At 45.1% G+C, this 19,128-nt stretch overlaps 1 protein-coding gene across 1 annotated transcript in view; it reads right to left on the reverse strand.

Moving 5' to 3' along the window:
- Window positions 1–19,128, reverse strand: part of adgrv1 (adhesion G protein-coupled receptor V1) — a 110,284-nt gene that overhangs the window by 49,508 nt on the left and 41,648 nt on the right. The window contains exons 46-77 of the mRNA XM_035529958.1: window positions 18,886–19,064; window positions 18,355–18,501; window positions 18,145–18,225; window positions 17,602–17,860; window positions 16,894–17,016; window positions 16,418–16,640; window positions 16,042–16,246; window positions 15,548–15,694; window positions 14,950–15,205; window positions 14,407–14,609; window positions 13,472–13,648; window positions 13,173–13,355; window positions 12,853–13,032; window positions 12,592–12,756; window positions 12,316–12,436; window positions 12,077–12,200; window positions 11,853–11,991; window positions 11,301–11,486; window positions 10,451–10,686; window positions 10,057–10,205; window positions 9,752–9,950; window positions 9,236–9,455; window positions 8,222–8,461; window positions 7,761–7,910; window positions 6,907–7,383; window positions 6,555–6,698; window positions 6,094–6,265; window positions 5,747–5,882; window positions 4,803–5,644; window positions 4,472–4,589; window positions 4,158–4,329; window positions 2,158–2,400 (exon numbers count right to left, since the gene is read on the reverse strand). Of these exons, the coding sequence (XP_035385851.1) occupies window positions 2,158–2,400; window positions 4,158–4,329; window positions 4,472–4,589; window positions 4,803–5,644; window positions 5,747–5,882; window positions 6,094–6,265; window positions 6,555–6,698; window positions 6,907–7,383; window positions 7,761–7,910; window positions 8,222–8,461; window positions 9,236–9,455; window positions 9,752–9,950; window positions 10,057–10,205; window positions 10,451–10,686; window positions 11,301–11,486; window positions 11,853–11,991; window positions 12,077–12,200; window positions 12,316–12,436; window positions 12,592–12,756; window positions 12,853–13,032; window positions 13,173–13,355; window positions 13,472–13,648; window positions 14,407–14,609; window positions 14,950–15,205; window positions 15,548–15,694; window positions 16,042–16,246; window positions 16,418–16,640; window positions 16,894–17,016; window positions 17,602–17,860; window positions 18,145–18,225; window positions 18,355–18,501; window positions 18,886–19,064 (6,596 nt within the window). The remainder of the gene's footprint in view (window positions 1–2,157; window positions 2,401–4,157; window positions 4,330–4,471; window positions 4,590–4,802; window positions 5,645–5,746; window positions 5,883–6,093; window positions 6,266–6,554; window positions 6,699–6,906; window positions 7,384–7,760; window positions 7,911–8,221; window positions 8,462–9,235; window positions 9,456–9,751; window positions 9,951–10,056; window positions 10,206–10,450; window positions 10,687–11,300; window positions 11,487–11,852; window positions 11,992–12,076; window positions 12,201–12,315; window positions 12,437–12,591; window positions 12,757–12,852; window positions 13,033–13,172; window positions 13,356–13,471; window positions 13,649–14,406; window positions 14,610–14,949; window positions 15,206–15,547; window positions 15,695–16,041; window positions 16,247–16,417; window positions 16,641–16,893; window positions 17,017–17,601; window positions 17,861–18,144; window positions 18,226–18,354; window positions 18,502–18,885; window positions 19,065–19,128) is intronic.

Genomic DNA, 19,128 nt, shown 5'->3' on the forward strand with positions numbered 1-19,128 from the left:
AGAGCGCTCTGGGAAAATTAAAAAACTTTGATGATGATTTTAAACCTCGAAGTGTGGAGTTCAAAGGCACTTTGTGTGCAAGATAAATAAACAATCCTGGGCTAATGGTAGAAACCTGTGATACATGACTGAAGAGATTAACTGTGAAGAGAAGGATGGAGAACAGGAAAAACAGAAAAGGAAGGGACAAAGGCAGAGCAGGAGTGTTCCGAGCCAACGCTCCACGTTCCCTCAGCTTGTCATATCCACCTCTTCTGTTCCACATCCATACAGACTGACTCTGAAGGGGCAGGCAGAGACAGATTGATAACTCTGCCATTACCCAAACTGCACTAGGTCCAATTAAGCTATAAAACAGAGCCTGGTCAACCAGCAAGTAGAATTCGTCCAGGAGATATTCATCTGCTCTCAAACAAGACACTGGAGAACGCAACGAAGTTCACGGTAACATTTCTCTGGCGGTCTTCAGAACTTGTACATTTCATACAGAATATTTTCAAAACCTCTGCGACGTTTTACACATTTTGTGTTTCAGAATCCTAAATCAGATCCAACACATTTCTTTCTCGATCTATACACAGTAAAATGACAATGGTAACTTTTTTTGCTTTTTGTAAGTTTATTAAAAATGAAAATTCCATTTACAAAAATATAGAGAACCGTCACTTAATTCTTGACTACTTTTAGTGGCAACAAAAGCTTCGAGTCTTCTTGGGAATGAGCCCATACACTTGACACACCTTCCTGTTGAAGTGTCTCTCATTGTTCTCCAAAGCTTTCAAGTTCAGTTGGACTGCATGGGGAGCATGAGTGGGCAGCCCTTTTCAGGTCATAAACAGAGATGCTTTATATTTTCCTGCACTCATCTTTCCCTCTATCCTGACTAGTCTCCCAGCCCCAGTCGCAGAAGAACATCCCCCACAGTATGACACTGCCACCAACAATAGAGATGACAGTACAGAGATGACGGCGTAGATGTGACAATGGGGTGATGTTCAGTGCCTGGTTTCCACCATATAGACCACTGTGGCCAGATAGTTCAAATTTAATTTCATCAGACGAGAAATTTAGCCTTTTGTTCAGTTGCCTTTTGTCAAACTCCAAGCAATAAAATATCTGTCTGGAAAGTCCACCATAAGGGTCTGATTGGTGAAGTGCTACATGGATGCTGGTCCTTTTGTTAAATTCTCCAGTCTTCACAAAGGAACTCTGGAGCTCATTGAGAATAACCACTGGACTCTTGGTTACCTGTCTGACCACCTCTCTTTGGCCCCGATTACTCAGCTTTGGTGGGTACACAGATCTTGGAAGACTGTTGGTGGTTCCAAACTTCTCCCATTTGATAATCATTGAGGCTACCATGTTCTTGGGCATTTTCAATGTTACAGAAATGTTCTGTGAACGCACAGATCTGGAAAAGGACACAGAAGTCTGTGTCACAGGTCTACAGATGGTTTGCCCAACCTTATAGCTTGGTTTTCATTCTGACATACATTATCAACTTAAAGAGACAGGTTTGTGCCTTTCACAATTATGTCCAATCAATTCAGTTTGACACAGATGGACTCTAGTGAAGCTGTGGACGTATTTCAATAACCACTGATAGAAGTAGAACGCACCATAGCTCAACTGCTACTGTCCTAACACGAGGGTCGAATACTTATTTTTGTAAAGTAAATTTTCAAGACATAAGACATTCCAAAATCCAAATTTTGCTTTTTCGTTGTGCAGTAGATTGATGAGAAATTTTGTTGAATCCAGTTTTAAAATGAATTCACATACAAACATAAAAAAAGGATCTGAAAACATTCTAAATTCATCATTGCAGAACATTCCAGTAGTTCCTTGAAGACTGATGTGCTTGCATGCATGCATACAGATGTGTGTCTGGCAGCACTTATTGTAGGTTATGTATCCATTTGTTTTTGGTGGTGCATGTGCATGTCTACCTTCCCACTGACATCAACAGGGGCTGTTATTGATGCCCTCTTCAATTACAGACAGTCTGTATCTGAATGTAGTATCCCCATGCACACACTGCGAGACTGTGTGGGTGTGTCTGTGTGTGTTGTGAGGTAATAAAATGTATAGAAAATGCAGAAAAGTATGGATGGGCCGGAATAAGGGACAGCAGTCGACACACCACAGGGCCCTCACCTGCATACGATACTTCACGGATATAGCAGATGACACGCTGCCGTCCCGGTACACCTGCAGGGGGACTGTGGTGGCTTGGAGTGTAGCCACGGGTAGCCTGGAGCCCATGGCGAAGTACACCACACCCCGTGGGTCATCACTCTCCAGCATGGTGATGTTGGCCAAGCGGGCACTCTGGTTAATTGCAGCGCCCTCACCCACCTCGTAGATTTCCACCAGGAACCACACCTCATTCTCCGGGTCCTGCAGCAATCACATGGGACACAAAAGGGCATTGTCAGAGTGCAGCTGGATACCACATCCTTTGTGTCAGGATATATATAATATATATATATATTTTTTCCCCCCCCCCCTTTTTTCATAAAGTATATTGTATATATTTATATATCTATTTTTGCCACGATACCAAGCAGTAACTGAAATTGCAGTGACAACATATTGAGTTTAATGACAAAAACGGACCCCATAGCTGTTATAACTCTGCTACTCAATGAGTTATACTAAGGGAGCGTTCTGTTTACAGGAACAGGCTTAAAAAAAACAACTTCAGCCAGAGAAAGAGCTGAGGCCAGCATCTGTGGAAAGTGAGCAGATTAATTCTGGTCTTCCAACAGATGACTTGCAGAGATATTTCCACTGTCAGAATAAAATCATGAGGGTTTTTGCTAGATTTGTGGTACACTCCTGTCAAGTCGATCATTTGGCGTTAGGTTGTCAGGATAGCTGTCTTAAGGCTGCCATCTTCTCGTCTTGATGTTCCAATAAAAATCAACTGTATTTAATATCATGAGTTTTTAGCCTTGGATCATGCAAACAGTGGCATGTATGTTGTTAATAAGCAATAGGTGACCTCTCTCCAGCAGCAAACAGGAAGCAGCAAAGCAGGAACACGTCAGGTGGGCAACTGCGAGGCACGGGGAGACTCCAGGGAGACCTCGGGAGTAACGGTCATCTTTTCCTTTCTCTCTGTTTTTCAGAAGAACCCATTGCACACACAAGGGCAGCAAAAGCTGCTTCTCCTCGGTTCAATTGTTCAACAGATTTTCTTCTTGTAAATTTCCTTTGCCAGTGGGAAATAATCTCAAAAGGAATCTAGTTCTTGCAAACAGTGACCCTGCAAGATCGCTGTAACAGTGAGCGGTAAGGAGGAGAACGCGTGTGCGGAGAAGAGCGAGATTTATTAAGGACAAATCCAGAGTCGTACTCAGAGTAGCCCAGGGTCATAGAGCCAATATGGAGCATTCGAGGATACATGATCCAACAAACAAAAACACAAAAGGCAAACAGAGGAATCAGGCTATAACAAAAGACATTAGGAAGAACTCAGAGGCTAATAAACATGAAGGCTAGAGTACAAACTTACATACAGGCAACTAGAGGCTTTCAGATATTCTGACATTCACAGATGCACAACCATCAAACACAATGAACACATAGAATCAAATAAACAATGAACAGCCAAGACACAGGGAACATGACAGGGTTCAAATACATGAACTTAACAAGGCACAAATGTGGAACAGGTGTGAGCAATCAAATGAGGGGTAGAGAAAACTAAACCACGGCATGGAACTAAAATACACAAGACAGGGAAAAAATGGAACACGGAAGCTGGGAGGGACTAATTGAGACAATTGCCAGTCTTTGCAAAATCACAGACTGTCTCGTGACTGAAGAAACATTTTCTTTAGATGTGAGAGGTTGTTGGACTTTTAAAAGTCTCTTCAGAGCCTTTTCAAAGTCTTCTAGTTTATGCTTAGTATAAGAGGCACCGCAGCATACTGGTGTGGAAAGTGAAGAGCTAAGGCACGGCAGCAAAAGGGCTGTAGCCTCTAGCTGAGAGGGTGAAAGAGTGAGATCAGACCAGAAAATGGAGAAATGGAAGGCCAGCACTGGGCTTCCTGACAGGCTGTCAGGAAGCCCAGTGCTGGCCTTCCATTTCTCCATTTTCTGGTCTGATCTCACTCAAGGCTCGAGCTTGCAGCCTACCGCTGACTGACCTGATCAGGCCGGACCTCCAGAGGCAGGGGGCAGAGGACCTCTCCTCTCCTACACACAGCGTGGCCCGAGGTCTGCTGCAGCTCCCGTGTAAGGTTCACCCCATTGCTGAGCAGCTCTGGTGCCATGGGGCTGAATGTGACCCGCCAGTACACGTACACGTCCTCAAACACTCTGTCAAACACAAGCAAATCAGTGGAAACACCTTCCTGTGCCACCAGCACTACAAACTGAGGCCAAAGATAGCCCGAATCATGCGTGGTACAGGTAATTGGTGTGGAACAGGTAATTAGTGTTGGAGGTAGAGGACTTTTACCTGTTTTCCTGCCTTTGGAGGAAGAGAACAGCCGTCCGGTTGTCTGAATCTTCATCCAGGACCTGGCCTGACCGGGAACTCAAACTGAAGCCCACAATTCCGTTGTGAAGATCACTTCCTGGGTGGGATAAAGGAATTATTTAATTGAGCTAATTGCAGTAATGTGAAACCAGTCCGCAGTAATGTGAAACTAAATATGGTATCACACCATACCATGTTGTACGTTAACTGCGAAAGCCAGCCAAACCACATTTCATTGTTCTCTACACACCTGTACATGTACAGGTGACAAGTCGAATTCAACTGACCACAGAATGAACAGAGGACTTACCAAGGATGATGATTTTGGCAAAGGACAGGAAGCCACTATCATCTGGCGAGCTGACTATCTCTGCTCCCCCCTCGGCCTCACTGAGATAAACAAAGAAGACCTCCTGCCCCTCTGGCTCCTGGTCATCCAGGATGAAGAGGCTGACCTCTGCCTCCCTTTGTCCCTCTAACAGAGTCACAGTCTGGGACTCAAGCGCAAAGTCCTCCCCCTCCCTTGCCCACATCCCATTGTGTTCCTGGAGGAACAGTGTGCTGTTGAGCCCTGGTGCGGCGATGCCGGCATAAGCCCGAACCCTGGCGCTCACTGCTCCCGTTTCCCCCGCTGTTCTGCGCACCCTCAGCGCCACCTTTTGAGATGGCATTCCCTGCTGGCCATCTTCAGAAGTGCGGACCAGCGTCGGGCCAATGCTCAGGAACCCACCGGCCACGTCGCTGGCAATAATGGTGACGGTAGAGACGCTGTTCTCGGGGACAATTCGCGGAATGGACCCGAGCGGAGGGTAGGCGGCGGCGGCAAGGACTCGGACATCAGTCAGGTTCACGTAAAACGTCTCGTTGGGCTCCGTCAATGAGTCGTCCACAATCGAGATGCGGATGGCGGCGGATGTTTGTCGGGCTTCAAACAGCAGCTGCCCGTCAGGCACCGGGGCGTAGTCTTCACTGGCATGAGCGCTGCCTGGCCACGTCTTGTAGTAGAGCTGGGTGCGGTTGCTTCGGAAACCGTAGAGTTGCTGGATATAGAGTGTGACGGTCCGCACGTCTTCCTCAATGACCAGCTGCCGGGATTCTGGTGAGAACTGATACAGACCCAAGGGCTCCACTTCTGCCACTGTGGATCCAGGCCTGAACACAGCAGGATGCAGCACAACACAGTCATACATATAGACACAACTGAGCACAATTACTGAGCTCATTAAAATACACTTATTACCCAGTATTTATTACCGGAGTCTGGCTCCGCCTGGTGAACTGGTTTCCAAAGCGCTCAGGTGAATGGCATATGCAACCGGCTCAGATACATTATACAGGGCCGAGAGAGAAAAAAGCTCACTCCTCTCTCCATGAGACAGGGTCACAGTGCCTACAGACAAAACCAACCAACAGACATTAAAGGAAGAAAGTCCTGAATAAAAGGAAACTACCAGAAATAGCCACCTTGGAGTCATTTTAAACAAAGCTCATTTACAGATCCAATGTTTTGTCACATTACCTTGTGAGCCCCTAATGGACCTGTCTGTGTCATGTTGTGTATACAATGTATATGTCTGCACGTGTGTATGATGGTAAATAACCTGATCTGGGTGAGACGACTCCGGGCTGGTAACCTGATGGAGTCTGGCCAGGAGGGAACCCAGCCCTCCACTGCACGATCACGTCCCCATAGAGCCCGGTCCTGCTCACTTGTGCAGTACAAAGGCCACTTACAATGTCGGTCACCTGCAGCGCCAAGGAGGCAAAGCCAATCTAGACAGAGAGGGTTTGACATAATTACTGCAAAATTTTTTTATTCTTGAGACAAAAGGTAAAAAAAATGCCTCCTTATGAGAATGCCTTCTTACGAACTTCACATTAGAATCAGTGTGAATATTGCAGATGTGTCAATCAAAATCACACTTTTCTGACCCTTCTATCAAGTTTTGTGCCTTCTATCAAAATTTTTATAAATCTTATTCTCTCTGGTATAAATGTGTGACTATATTGCCCCCTGGTGGCTATTTGGGTGCATTTTGCCGAATATAAGGAAGAAACTGACCTCAGCATTGGCAGCCTCCTCAGGCACGGACACAATGGCAAACCTCGTCTCAAGATGGACACGGGGCGGAGAGCCTTGGACAGGTCCAATTAGAGTCACGTTGGTCAGTTCCACCATGAGGTTCAAACCAGTGACAAAGAACACCTGCAAAGAGAACCAACATCAAAGGATGTTGCTGAAGTGCTAAGAGACATTCTCCTTGTTTACTGATTGTGTTTCACTGGAATATTACGCCAGGGATATAGAATTGTGCTGTGGGTTTATTTCAAGGAACTGTTGACTAGAAAGCATACATGTCATTTAAATGAAATGAAATACACTCAGACATTACGACAGGCAGACAGCTACAAACCTGCTTACTGACAGGCACGGTGACACTAACAGATGTCTCTCCATCCCTCACCAGGATGTTCCCAGTGGAGTTCTCCTCCGTAAAGCTCTGCCCAGAAGTGGGATAACTGATCCGGTATGCAACGCTGGCGCTCCCAAACGCCCCTGCTGCCCGGCTAATGTTCAGAGCCAGGCGCCTACTGAGGTCGGTGGCATTCACGATCAGCGCCTGGTGTCCGTGGGGCAGACCAAACACCCCGTGCGGCTCGTCATTGGCATGCACGCGGAGACGGGTGCTGCTGCTGTTGGCATCAAGTTTGGCGCCGCCGTCCACCGAGACCAGCCGCACGGTGTAGATCTCCTCCAGCTCAGGCACAGTGTCGGGCAGGAGGGCGAGGGTTATCTCTGCTACCTGCTGCCCGGCCAGGATGATTGTGGAGCCCTGTAGGGTGGCAAAGTCGCCAGACACCTCTGATTCGCTGGAGATCTCCCAGTACACCTGAGGAACAGAGTTGGAGCTGAGTAGCTTCTACTCATGTCTCTGATAAAGTAATACCTAAAAAGTCTGTTATGAAGCATTCCATATACTAAATCTATATAATTTCATGAACTGCTCAGTGGCAATTCTCTGGACAGCTCCTTGCTCTGACTGTTCTGACCCAGATGAAGAGGAGATGACCTGTATCAGGAGTGTTGAAGTGCGGGTTTCTCAAAGGCTGGGACAGCTCTGTTAAAAGTCTGTTATTGGTGGAACAGAGATTCTAGATGTCCCGTTTATGGACATTGATGTTGTGATAGGTAAGGGAGGAGCAGTGCTGCTGCTGTGTGTGTGTGTGTGTGTGTGTGTGTGTGTGTGTGTGTGTGTGTGCCCCTTACTGTGATGTTCCCCATGACTCCCTCTCTGCGCATGACGAGGAGTGTGATGTCGAGAGGACCTTCGCCAGCTGCAGGCTCGCTGTACACATGTTCTCTCAGGTCCTCTGCTGTGAACTGCACGATGCCATTCGGGTCACCAAACTTCGCAATCTGTCACATACACACACACACACACACACACACACACACACACACACACACACACACACACACACACACACACACACACTATTACAATAAAGAAAACTGTAAATCATGACAAATCTCTGCTAGGTACTACCTCTTATGAAATAGCTCCTCCGACCCAAATGAAACCCGATTTGGAAAATATTTTAACAGAAAAATACCTATTTAAACAACAAAGACTTATTCTAAGTTTAAAGGAAATTGGCCTATTGGAACCATGCTTTAATTTCAGCAATATGCATTAACTGAGGTGATCTAGTGACATAATGGCAAACCTTGAGCGTAACAGAGCTTGCTCTGGAGTCAATGTCCATGTCCCCCATGAGGAGGCTGAGTCTAACTACAAAGGTTTCCTCCACCTCCACCTCTCCATGGGGTAGAATCCACAGCTCAAGGATGCGCTCTCCCCCTTCCCCATCTCTGTAATGGAATGACCCGTTCACGGGTTCACCAAGGTCTGTGTTTACAGATGGCAATACCTCATTTGAATTGGGACCTAGAATGTTCCATGTTATCTGGGGGGAAACAACCACATTCCTCAGTTAGCATGCTTTGCATTACAACTTAAATTCACAAACTGAAAGGTTCTAAAGCCATAGGTGAGGATTCGTAAAGCTGTTTTTAGCTCCATTCATTTTTTGACCCCAGAAACTTGGCAAGACAAAAGAGACTTCACAATAAGTCTCAACACAATAGATCTAGATAATTTCCTACAGGTGTATGAGGAGGAGTTGCATTTAGTAAATTAGTGAAACTGAGTGATGCTGCGCCTAAGAGGGCAGGAAAGGGTGAGGTGAACTACAGTTACCTTAATGTACAAGTACAAATTTGTATGTCACCAAAATTTTAGGAAACTTGAAGAAACTTGGAAAAGCCCAGCCTGAGCTCTGAGTTTTTTAACAGACAGTGTGGTGAATACATTTATTGTGCATTATAATGGCAGTGATGCTGGTATTCAAAAGTCTCTGAGCTTGTTCTATTGAAAACAGGCTGGCGAGGCAAGACTGCCTTTCAATAGGCTTTAAATCAGTCAGTACCTCTCCCTAAGACCCTAACACTGCACTCATCCTCTCACTTTCATTAACTTGACAGGTCGTCCCTCCAATCTCGGTCAGCTCTCTGATTCATATCCCCTATTATCACATTACTGAATGCACAAAGCAATGGAAACATCCAGTGCAAGTTTTTTCCCCCCCCAAATGGTTTCCCCACATGCGGAATATCACGAGCATTGTGTGGAATATTAAGCACTGCTAATGTAATGAGGTCATCGTCTAGACGGGGCTCACCGTGGCATCTCCCACCAGGCCCCCAACTCGCTCCAGCTGCAGGCGGAGTCGCAGGGTGCTGTCAGGGTTCGGGATGGATATCATACTCTCGTTCACAAAGCGGACCATTCCGCTGGGCGAGTCACTCTTCGCAATAGTGATCTGGGCGCTGAGTTGGCCGCCCAGCATGGCACCACCTGTGGCCGTCGTGAGCCGGATCTCAAACATCTCGTTATATTCACTGGAAACATTTTAAGGCCACAATATCTGATGTTACCTTAAATTTCTTTTTTTTGCATTGTTGATTACCCATTGTTACATACTATATTATAATCTTAGGAGATCAGCCACTATTTATCAATATCATAAAATAGTTCAGGGCAATTTAATAACATAGTGTTGAAAGCCAAGCACTTGATTAATTTAGCCAAGAGAGTTGACATTTAGTCACGCAATAAATTAACTGCATTTCTAATAGCTTAACCATTCCAACAATATGTTTCCTAACTGTGAAGCTTCAAAACCACACCCACCCACCTGTCTAGATCATCCACTATGGAGATGTTGATGTAACTGATGTTCTGGCCATGTCTGAAGGTTAAGCTGCCGTTAGGAAGAATGTAGTCAGAGCCAGGCTGGGCAGTCAAGCCCTTGGAGATGAACTCAGTAGTGATCTGCCCATACGTGCCCACTCTCCTCAGCACAGGGACAAACAGAGTGCCCACGTCCTCCGCAACTGAGACCAGACACATCAAGAGGATTATACTTTCAGTAATCTAAGAAGAGCCATATAAACCAAACAGGCTGCTGTCTGTAAGCAAGTGGGGGAAAAAATGGGGTACCCGTAATGTTTATGTAAGATGGGTCAATTTCTAGGACGCCCTCTGCATTGTCATTTTTCTGGATGACCACAGTGATGGAGGAGAAGCTGCCAATGGCTGGAGGCTGGTCTACCTGCAGGCCGTGTTCCCGTAAAGTGAAGTCCAGCATACTGAAGAGAGCAGGAAAGCAGGAAGTAATAATCGCACACAAGAGAACAACCTTTTGAACAACCACATGATCTCCCAAAGCAAAAGTTTTAGTACAAATTTGTCTTCTTTTTCTTTTCCTCACAGCTATTCCCAATGATTTAACTTTTGCTTTTAGTCTTTTACCTCCAGGGTTTTTTTCGACTCTTTCTTCCTCACTACATTGAAGCCATCTTGTGCAGTTTTGCCAAGGCTCTTGGAACTCTACCTGTCGTTGAGCAGCTGAACCTGGCTGATGTTGATGTGGAACTCCTCAGGTCCCTCCGGGAGGGAGTCATCCAGGATCTTCAGAGGGATGACCCTGGAGGCTTGGTCTGGGCTGAACAGCAGCCTGCCTGCGGACTGCTCGAAGTCCAGGCTGCTCAGAGCACTGCTGCCCTCCGTGTGGTAGCTCACCCACACGCTGCCCAGCAGACCCATGGAGCGCACCACCGTCACATTCACCTGCGGAAACACAAAAATGTCAGGAACCCCTTTCCCTTCCCTTTCCTTTCTTCCCTTTATTATTCCTAAAGAGGAAATCTTCTTTCCTCTTTGGAACCTGCACCACCTAGAGGCAGTTCCGTCCTTAACATCCTGGACTTGACCAGTGAAATGGTTACTGCCATCTGATGTGTTCATTGTCTAGAAGGTATAAAGAGAGGGAGTTCTATAGCTAAGATGTCTTTGTCTCTTTGAAATGATCGTCTCCTATAAAGCTCTGTACAGGAGTAACTCCAGGACAAATGTCAATTTGCTTAAGGATTCTCTTTTTGCAGAAACATACATAGTGCGCTAACACTTTGGGGCTTTTACTACGATCCCACTCCTATTGTGACGCAATGTAACAAAGTCTTTGGCAGTAAATAAGAAAACATCGTAGGTAATAAAACCCAGACCCAAAGGCAGACCCTACACAGAATTCTATAGGAGCAGACAAAACCATCAAAGTGGTCGCTAGGCTATAACCACTAATGCAAAACATCTCCAAATGTTTTTCCAGGAGGTACCAGTCTATGTGCAAACAGTTAGAGGATCTTTAGAAAAAAAAAAGGGTGGGGGGGGGGGGGGTCTCTCACTGTGCGGTCCTCCTCCTTGGTGGTCAGGGAGGCCTGAGGGAAAGAGAAGAGGCCGTAGGGGAGGTCACTGGCCGCCATGGTGATAGTGGCGCGCTGTCTGCTGGGACTTATCTCCAAGGCAGGCATCAGAGAGGTGAGGCTCAGCTCATATACACGGCGCTCCTCTGGGATGTCATCATCAAGAGCCTGTGAAAGGAAAGACGATAACGAATGTTAAGTGAGAAACATGCAATATGAAGAGAGTATTATAAAGTACAGAAACGTGAGGCATCAGTGTCGAACCGAGGATTTTACAAATACATTTACAATAACAAGTGACCTGTTCCTGCTCATTATAGTAGTGATCCTTCTTTTTATAAGCACTTTTAAAACTTTGTACAATTCCAGAGCAATTCCAAAAAGATACAGCATAAGCTAATATCAGGCATTAGCATTTTTGCTAGACTAAGCATGTTTGTACTCAAGCAGTATTACAGAAATGGACACTATTAGACAGCTACCTATGTTGACTCATGTAGCATGACACTAAACATGCCTGAAATCAAATCTTACCTTCAGCTGAATGGTGGCTCCAGACTGGCGATCTCTCATGATAACCCTCCCTGAGATCTCCACAAACTCAGAGGCTATGGCCGGAGTGATGTTCCAGTATATCTCAATCTCGCCAAAAACGCCTGGCCCCCGGTCAAGACTGCAGCAGATCACACACGTGACCATGATTTCTTAAAACACATCATGATCAACATGATTTGGGATTCTGTTATGTGAGTTTGTACCTGACCAGAGCTGTGCCATTATAAGTGCCCTGAGGTTCACCAATGAGGACATTCCTGGAGGAATCACCTATGCCAACTGCTCCCAGGGCACCGTGGTCAGCCCTAATCACCACTGTGGCCACATCTGGAAGAGAGAAAACATGACCAAAACATATCTGAAGGTGAGACAGAATAAAGAATTTAATACATGCTAATAGATACATGCGAATCCGAAGATCGTTGCTAATGGAATGATTTACTTCTCATGGGGTCAATGATGGCCTCATTTCCGGCAGAGAGAAGCTGAACCATGAACCTCTCCTCACCCTCCAGGACAGCATCATTCATTGCCTGGATCACCAGAGATTTCCTAGACTCCGTCTGAACAGAAGATGGTGATGTGAATCAGAACTACAGCTTCAGCTCTCAGTTCTGTTGATTTATATGAAATCTGAGCCACTATACAGGCAGTTTCAGCACAGGGTGACATTACTCATGTTATCCTGCATCCTGCACCTGTGGGTCCTCTGCATTACCCCATTAAAGATGAGTGTTCCATTATGAGGCTGTAGGTCATCTCTCCCCTTCTCTTCAAGAAGCCAGAGCAGATAGAGAGTCCCCTCTGCCCCTGCACTTCGCACAACTGTTAGATTCACCATGGATGCTGGGTCACCAGCAAACTGTGGCTCCGAGACAGTAATCTGGAGAACAAGAGCATCGTATTAATGATCTGATAATGTAGGGATGGAGGCTCTTGACAGGGGCGTTATATCTTACTATCCTTATTTCATATTTACAGTTAGGTCTTGGAATCCAACATGACCCAAAGGCGAGTCATTGGCAGGGATGTTGATCATAGCAGAAGTGTCAGTTCCTAGTCTGGCTCCTCCAATCACACGGGTGAGTTTTACTAGAAATCTTTCTGGGAGCTCCACAATAGTGTCATCAGTAATGGTAATCTCAATCATAGCACTTCCCTACAAAAAACAAAAGAAATGGAATAATAGTGCATAGTTTCCTATTGCATTTAGCTACAACTGAAACACCTAGTATATACTTCAGCATTTCACATTGCTTGAATGTGCAAATGTGTAAAGTTGTAGATTCAAATCTTTACCTGTCCATCTTGAAATGTCAGGTTTCCTGAAGATGGAAAGTAGTCCCCTGCGGTGGCGTTGATGGGCTGAGTTTCCCAGTAGAGCACTATTCTACCAGTCTGACCAGCCAACCTCACCACTGGTAGATACAGCACATTATTAGGTGGTGGGACCTCATAGGCCACCACTGCTCCAGATGTATCCTGAAAAACATGCATGTCTCATTATACACAGGAAACAACATAATGTTGGACCCATTGGTTTGATTTTGTTTGGGGTACATGCGAGCATAGGTTACATAATGATTCATGAGCCTCACCTTGGAGACATTGAGCTGAAGGACTCCTCTGATGTCATCGTTTTCTTGAATGGTAACCTCAGCGATCTCCATATCAGCCCTCCTGATGCTTGGTTGGCCCACCTCAGCATGTCCTCCCAGCAACTCCACAGAACTGATATTCACTAGAAATGTCTCAGCCAGTTCTGGAATGTCATCCTTCATGGACACATAGGCACAAAACATGTAACGGTGAACCTGATCCAAACCCAAGTCAAGCTAATGATCACCCTAAATGCGCTCGGTATCATAAAGAGGCTAGTGTTAAAACAAAGCTGAATTGTGAGTTATGCAGTTCCTCCCCAGAACACACTGATGTGTGCCAGCTTTTTGAGACATAACTGGGTATTCTGAGCCCAAACAAAACTTAGTGTGAGGCTACTGAGGGAAAAACAAAGAGACTGCTTCAATTTGCAGGAGCATGAGCTATTTGAAGAGAAAATTTACAAAGCTGAAATAGTCAGGCTTTCATTGGTCACAGTGTTGGCCTTCGATGTAGGCAGCATGTGGGAAGACGGCCAGGTCATCTGCTTAACAACTGAAACATAGCTTCAGTTACTGGTTCTGCTTTGCTTAGTCACCCTCAGGTAGCCTGAGATTAACTGTGACGTGAAGGATGGAGCGGTGAAGGTCTCGGATGTGTACTATAACTGTACAATAATAACAACAACAACAAACATGGTCTCAAACTGCTAGAATGCAATAGAATAGTCACCACTGCTTCTATTACAAACTGCTATTTCTGGGTAATCCTTCAAGATGAAGGCCAAGAAACATGAAGGTGTTTCAGAAATCAATACAGCTCTTCGTATTACACTACAATCAATTTAGCACAAAAACTGTGAAGATTTATACAGCACCTAATTGAAGTATACCTTAGTCAGGAGCTTTTCTATAAGACACCATAGAATACTTACTGGTAAGATGGTAATGGTTACCAGGACAACAGTAGCATTCTCCGTCATAGTGACGGTAGCCTGTTTGGCTATGTAGTCCTGGCCATCGGTGGCTTGATTGACAGGTGGCAAGGTGAGTGCAGGTCTGGTTGTATAGTGGACCACTACATTCCCAGATGCTCCCTGATCTCTCACTATGCTCAGTGTAATGTTGCCTGGGCTTTCTAAAAGTTGATGGGAAAAAGAGAAAGCTGAATTTTGGAACTCTCAGAAAGTGTAAACAATATCAAACCATGATAAATGGGGTAGTTATGCATAGGAAAGGATTCTGGCCAATCACAATGCTCCATTCAAGCTGGAGGCCTCTTAGGGCCATACATTCCAAGATCTATGCAAGCTATTTGCATATTTCTTGGCAAGCAATTCCTAGAGGCTGCAGAAAAATGAATATTTCAACTTGCAGCGGTACACCTCAGTAATGCAGACTGATTACATGTGTCATATAGACGTCTTTCATTGTATTGGTTTGTTTTACTGCTCAGTCTCCACAAAGAGATTAATTACTTTGAGGTTCGGGCGTGCTGAAGGACTGAGAGTCCAGGTGCCATCCAATCACTCCATAAGGAGAGCCATTAGCCTTAATGGCAATCTCGGCCTTGGCACGCAGTGGGTCAATCTTTGCCCTCCTGGACGGGTCGATGACCCCGACTGTTGTGACATCTGTTAGGACGATGGTCACTCTCTCTGCCAGTTCAGGAACACCGTCGGCCAACACACTCAGTGAGATTGGAGCCAAAGCCTGACTCTCTGAGAATGTCACCTGGGGAGTGAAAAGGAGGGGAAAATGAACTGGCATCTGCACTGGCACGAGTTTCTGAGTTGACAGGAGATCACATTTACAATTAGTATGGAAAAGGTCCCATTCATACTCAGAAGCAGAAATAACAATGGCAGCTGAGAGGAGTACCATAGTATAAAATTGAACTGAAATGTCTTGACTATTACAGGAGTGAATGAGAATCGTCCCGTGCATGATTGTAATTCTCAGTGAAAAATTCAAGATATATTGTCATTAATACAGGATAACTTATTACCTTTATAACAACAACAAAAAAAAGGCATACATTATAACTGTTTCAATCTCTGTAATCTAAACTCTCACCACTCCTGATGTGGGGAAGATGTCTTCCACACTCCCATTGGCTGTCCAGTATACAGTCAGCCTCCCGAATGTCCCCCTTCTCCTCTCCAAACTCAGAGAAATTAGGTTATCTCTTTCCAGCTCATCAACCTCCCGAGACAAAGAGTTCTGGGCACAAACACAGGTGGGGTGAGCAGTTTAACAGTGCTTGAGGAGGTTTGAATTGCATACATCTCTGAGCTTAACATGCAAGCAGTAAAATGGGAACTAAACACACAATAATCACAGCCTGTAGATATCCATAAATAAAGCATACTTTTGACTTAATTAAACCTAATACATATTTCTTACTGTACATACAAGACCTATATAATCTCCTTAGGTCATTTTCTATACTAACGTTAGAATTTAGTATAGACAATTTAGTATATCATGTTAAAATAGCTGTATGTCATCATAAAGAGGCTAACATTAAAATGCTTGATCAGCAGGCATCTGATCTCGGACTTCGATACCTGTGCAAAACCGATAATACCGTAGGCATCATCGTTAGCCAGAATGACCAGGGTGACTTGACCACGGAAGCCAATCTCTGCCCCTCCCGTTGGGTTCTTGAGGTTCAGGAGAAATTGTTCTTCCACTTCTGGGGTATCATCATTGATTATATTCACAGCAATCTCAAACTCACTAACCCCTGGCTGGAAAAACAGCTCACCATAACTAAAAGGGAAAAAAAAAGAAAAAAAAGAAAAACAAAATGTACTATACTTATACTTAGCACTGGAAGAGGCACAATGATGTCTCATTAAGTAAAAAAGTCATTCTATTTTTGATAAGGTATTAAATCTCACGGTTCAACAAAACAGTTATTTCTGACTCCATGTACTCTACCGAGGGATGAAGTCAGAGTGGTCCGACATCGAGGTCAGCTCATAAATGACAGATTCTGATCCCTCCATGGCTATGATCAGATTCTTCGTTGCATTAAGGGAAGGTGTGGGGATGTAGAGAAACCTCTGTGCTGCGAAGGACCTCAAGACTGGAATGAACTGGTTCAGATCAGCCTTCCATGAATATAGAGCCGAGTCATTCGTCCCAGCGAGCAAGAGGTGCGCTGGGAAAAGGAGACACTGTTAGCATGCTGCTAAGCTATTCAACACTGCTCACTCCAAGGGATCACGTCCAGTGACACTGGCACTCAAAAGCCAATAACTACACTTTAAAAATACCATTTTCTGCTGTAATTTCTACTACAATCCAAATGCAAACAGATATTCCAGTAAACGTCGAGATACGACTGATTCGGGTTCTTTGCATATTTGTTGTGACCGCTGACAATGCAAAAGTGATTGAGTGCATTAACATACGTATGCCAGAGGAAGGAGTGAAGGGATGGACTGAAGACAGGCCTGGGGATGGAATGGACTGGGCTTGCTGGAAGAAGGCTTGCTGAGAACCCCATAAAAACACCTCACACACAGGAGTCAGGCCTTTGGCAAACAACGGAAACATGTAGGAAACAACACGTGCCAACGGTAATAGCTCTATTTCATGCCCCACATACACACGCATGCATGCACACAGACACACACACACGCACACACTCAAGCACGCTCACACGCACACTCACACGCACACCATTTGCCACACAAGTGGTGGTGTGGATCAGTCCAAGGCTTCGCTGACACTCCTACCCAGGGTAAAATTATACACCTCCAGATTGGTTGTGGTCTTAGAAACAGACCAGGCTGGGTAACAGCCATTTACTACACTTATGGTCCATGGGTTCATGTTTTGGTGCCTCACTAAAGTTCTGTGTAGCCTAAATATAAATCTTCACTGGTGCCTTCATGTCTGGCATTATCTAAGACCACTGTATGTCACATCCATGGCATACACGTACACCTCATTTGTATAGCATCACTGAAACCTGCTGAAAACAAACATGGAAAGTTCAGCTGGTCAGCAAAATATAGCCTCCACCTGACCTTGTTTGCTCTGGGTTCAGTTTTTTTCCTGGTAAATTACAAGGAAACGACTGACCTCTTCATTTAAAACGAAAAAAAAAAAAGTACCGTCAGTGGTGACTAGCAGCAGTGTAGCTCCTCCTGTGGGAACAGACTCCACTTGTTTGACTCCAGAGCTGATGGCCAGTGGCTGAGGGTTCTGGAAGCTCCCATTAGACCACTGGTAGACGAGGCAGGCAGGTGAGGCCCTGCTCCTGCAGACTGCGAGGTGCTGGCCGCTGGCACGGCTGAAGGGGGAGAGAGCGACGATGTCCTGCAGCTCCAGAGTGTGATGCAGCAAGAGCACGTTTCCGGTCCACAAAAAGACCTGCATGGAGTGGGAGAAGGATTCTCTGACTGGTAGAGGTGGTGTATTTTAGCGACACTTTCAGCTGTAAAACTTTAAGGCGTGCCAACGGTGTTGCTTATATGATATGTCAATGCATTTTTACAAATATGTTTTCATAATAATGGTTGGAAAATACATTATGAAGCATATATTAACAATAATGTAGTTTATTACTCTCTGTCAGTTCTGCCCGTGTGCAAAATAAATGTGGTATTGATGCATTTGGTAATAGAATACATATAAGAGGCCAGAGAGTTCTTAACCTGGTTCAAGGATATCAGATATTGCTGAGACTTGACTGAGAAATGTTTAACCTCATGGCTTCCCACAGCCACAGTCAGCTCCTGGAAAAGAAACAGAACCCGTGAAAAAAGCCACTGTGAGATGTAATACTAACTTGAAAACGACTCCCATCTCCAAAGTAAAAATGGAATGAGGACTATTGTTGGATATGGCGACGCTAGTGGACTCACTAGAGTAAGATTAAGGTCTGGCTGAAGGCGGAATAGGCTGACATTGGCAGCAAGCGAGTTCGTGGTGTCTCCGTGGGACACTGCCACATAGGAGGTGCCATTTACAGTAAAACCCACACAAGAGCGGGGCCTCTGGACATTCACAGCCTAGAACAGCAGAAGAGATACTGGCATGCACTTTCCTCAAGTTTCTTCAAAACATTTGCACTGGCTCTTCATACCACAATCTACATTTGTTTTCTGTGAATTGTTGATTAAATAAGAATAAGAAAATAAAGAGGAGTGGGCCTGGTTACTCAAAAGTTGCAGCATTAAAATCATCACAGCTATTAGAGACAGACTGTCTGGAATCCGAATCACCTTACAACTATTAAAATCAGTTTTGAAAAACTAGAACAGTGTCTGCTTTAAAACAGCTACGAGCACTCGACTTCTGGTTCTTGGCAACTGTGCCAACGAAACGTTCTATTTCCAGGGTATTTTCACTAGCTACCGCACAATGGGTTGTTAACAAGCAGATGAGTGCAATACCTGAATAGGCATGAAAACCCCCTGCCAACTGTAGAGAATGGCCTGTTCCTGGATTAAGCTACCGGGCAGTCTCCCAAGCTTCAAGACCAGAACAGAGTCTCCACTGAACACAACACACCATCCCAGAGACAGGGAGTCTCTAACACGCTGATACACAGCCAGGTGTGGATAATCCCCCTCTGATATATCAATGCAAAAGTTAGCTTCATACAAACTGCACAGTATAAAATTGTAAATTTATGT

Source organism: Electrophorus electricus, chromosome 9, assembly GCF_013358815.1.
Source record: "Electrophorus electricus isolate fEleEle1 chromosome 9, fEleEle1.pri, whole genome shotgun sequence".
NCBI lineage: Eukaryota > Metazoa > Chordata > Actinopteri > Gymnotiformes > Gymnotidae > Electrophorus > Electrophorus electricus.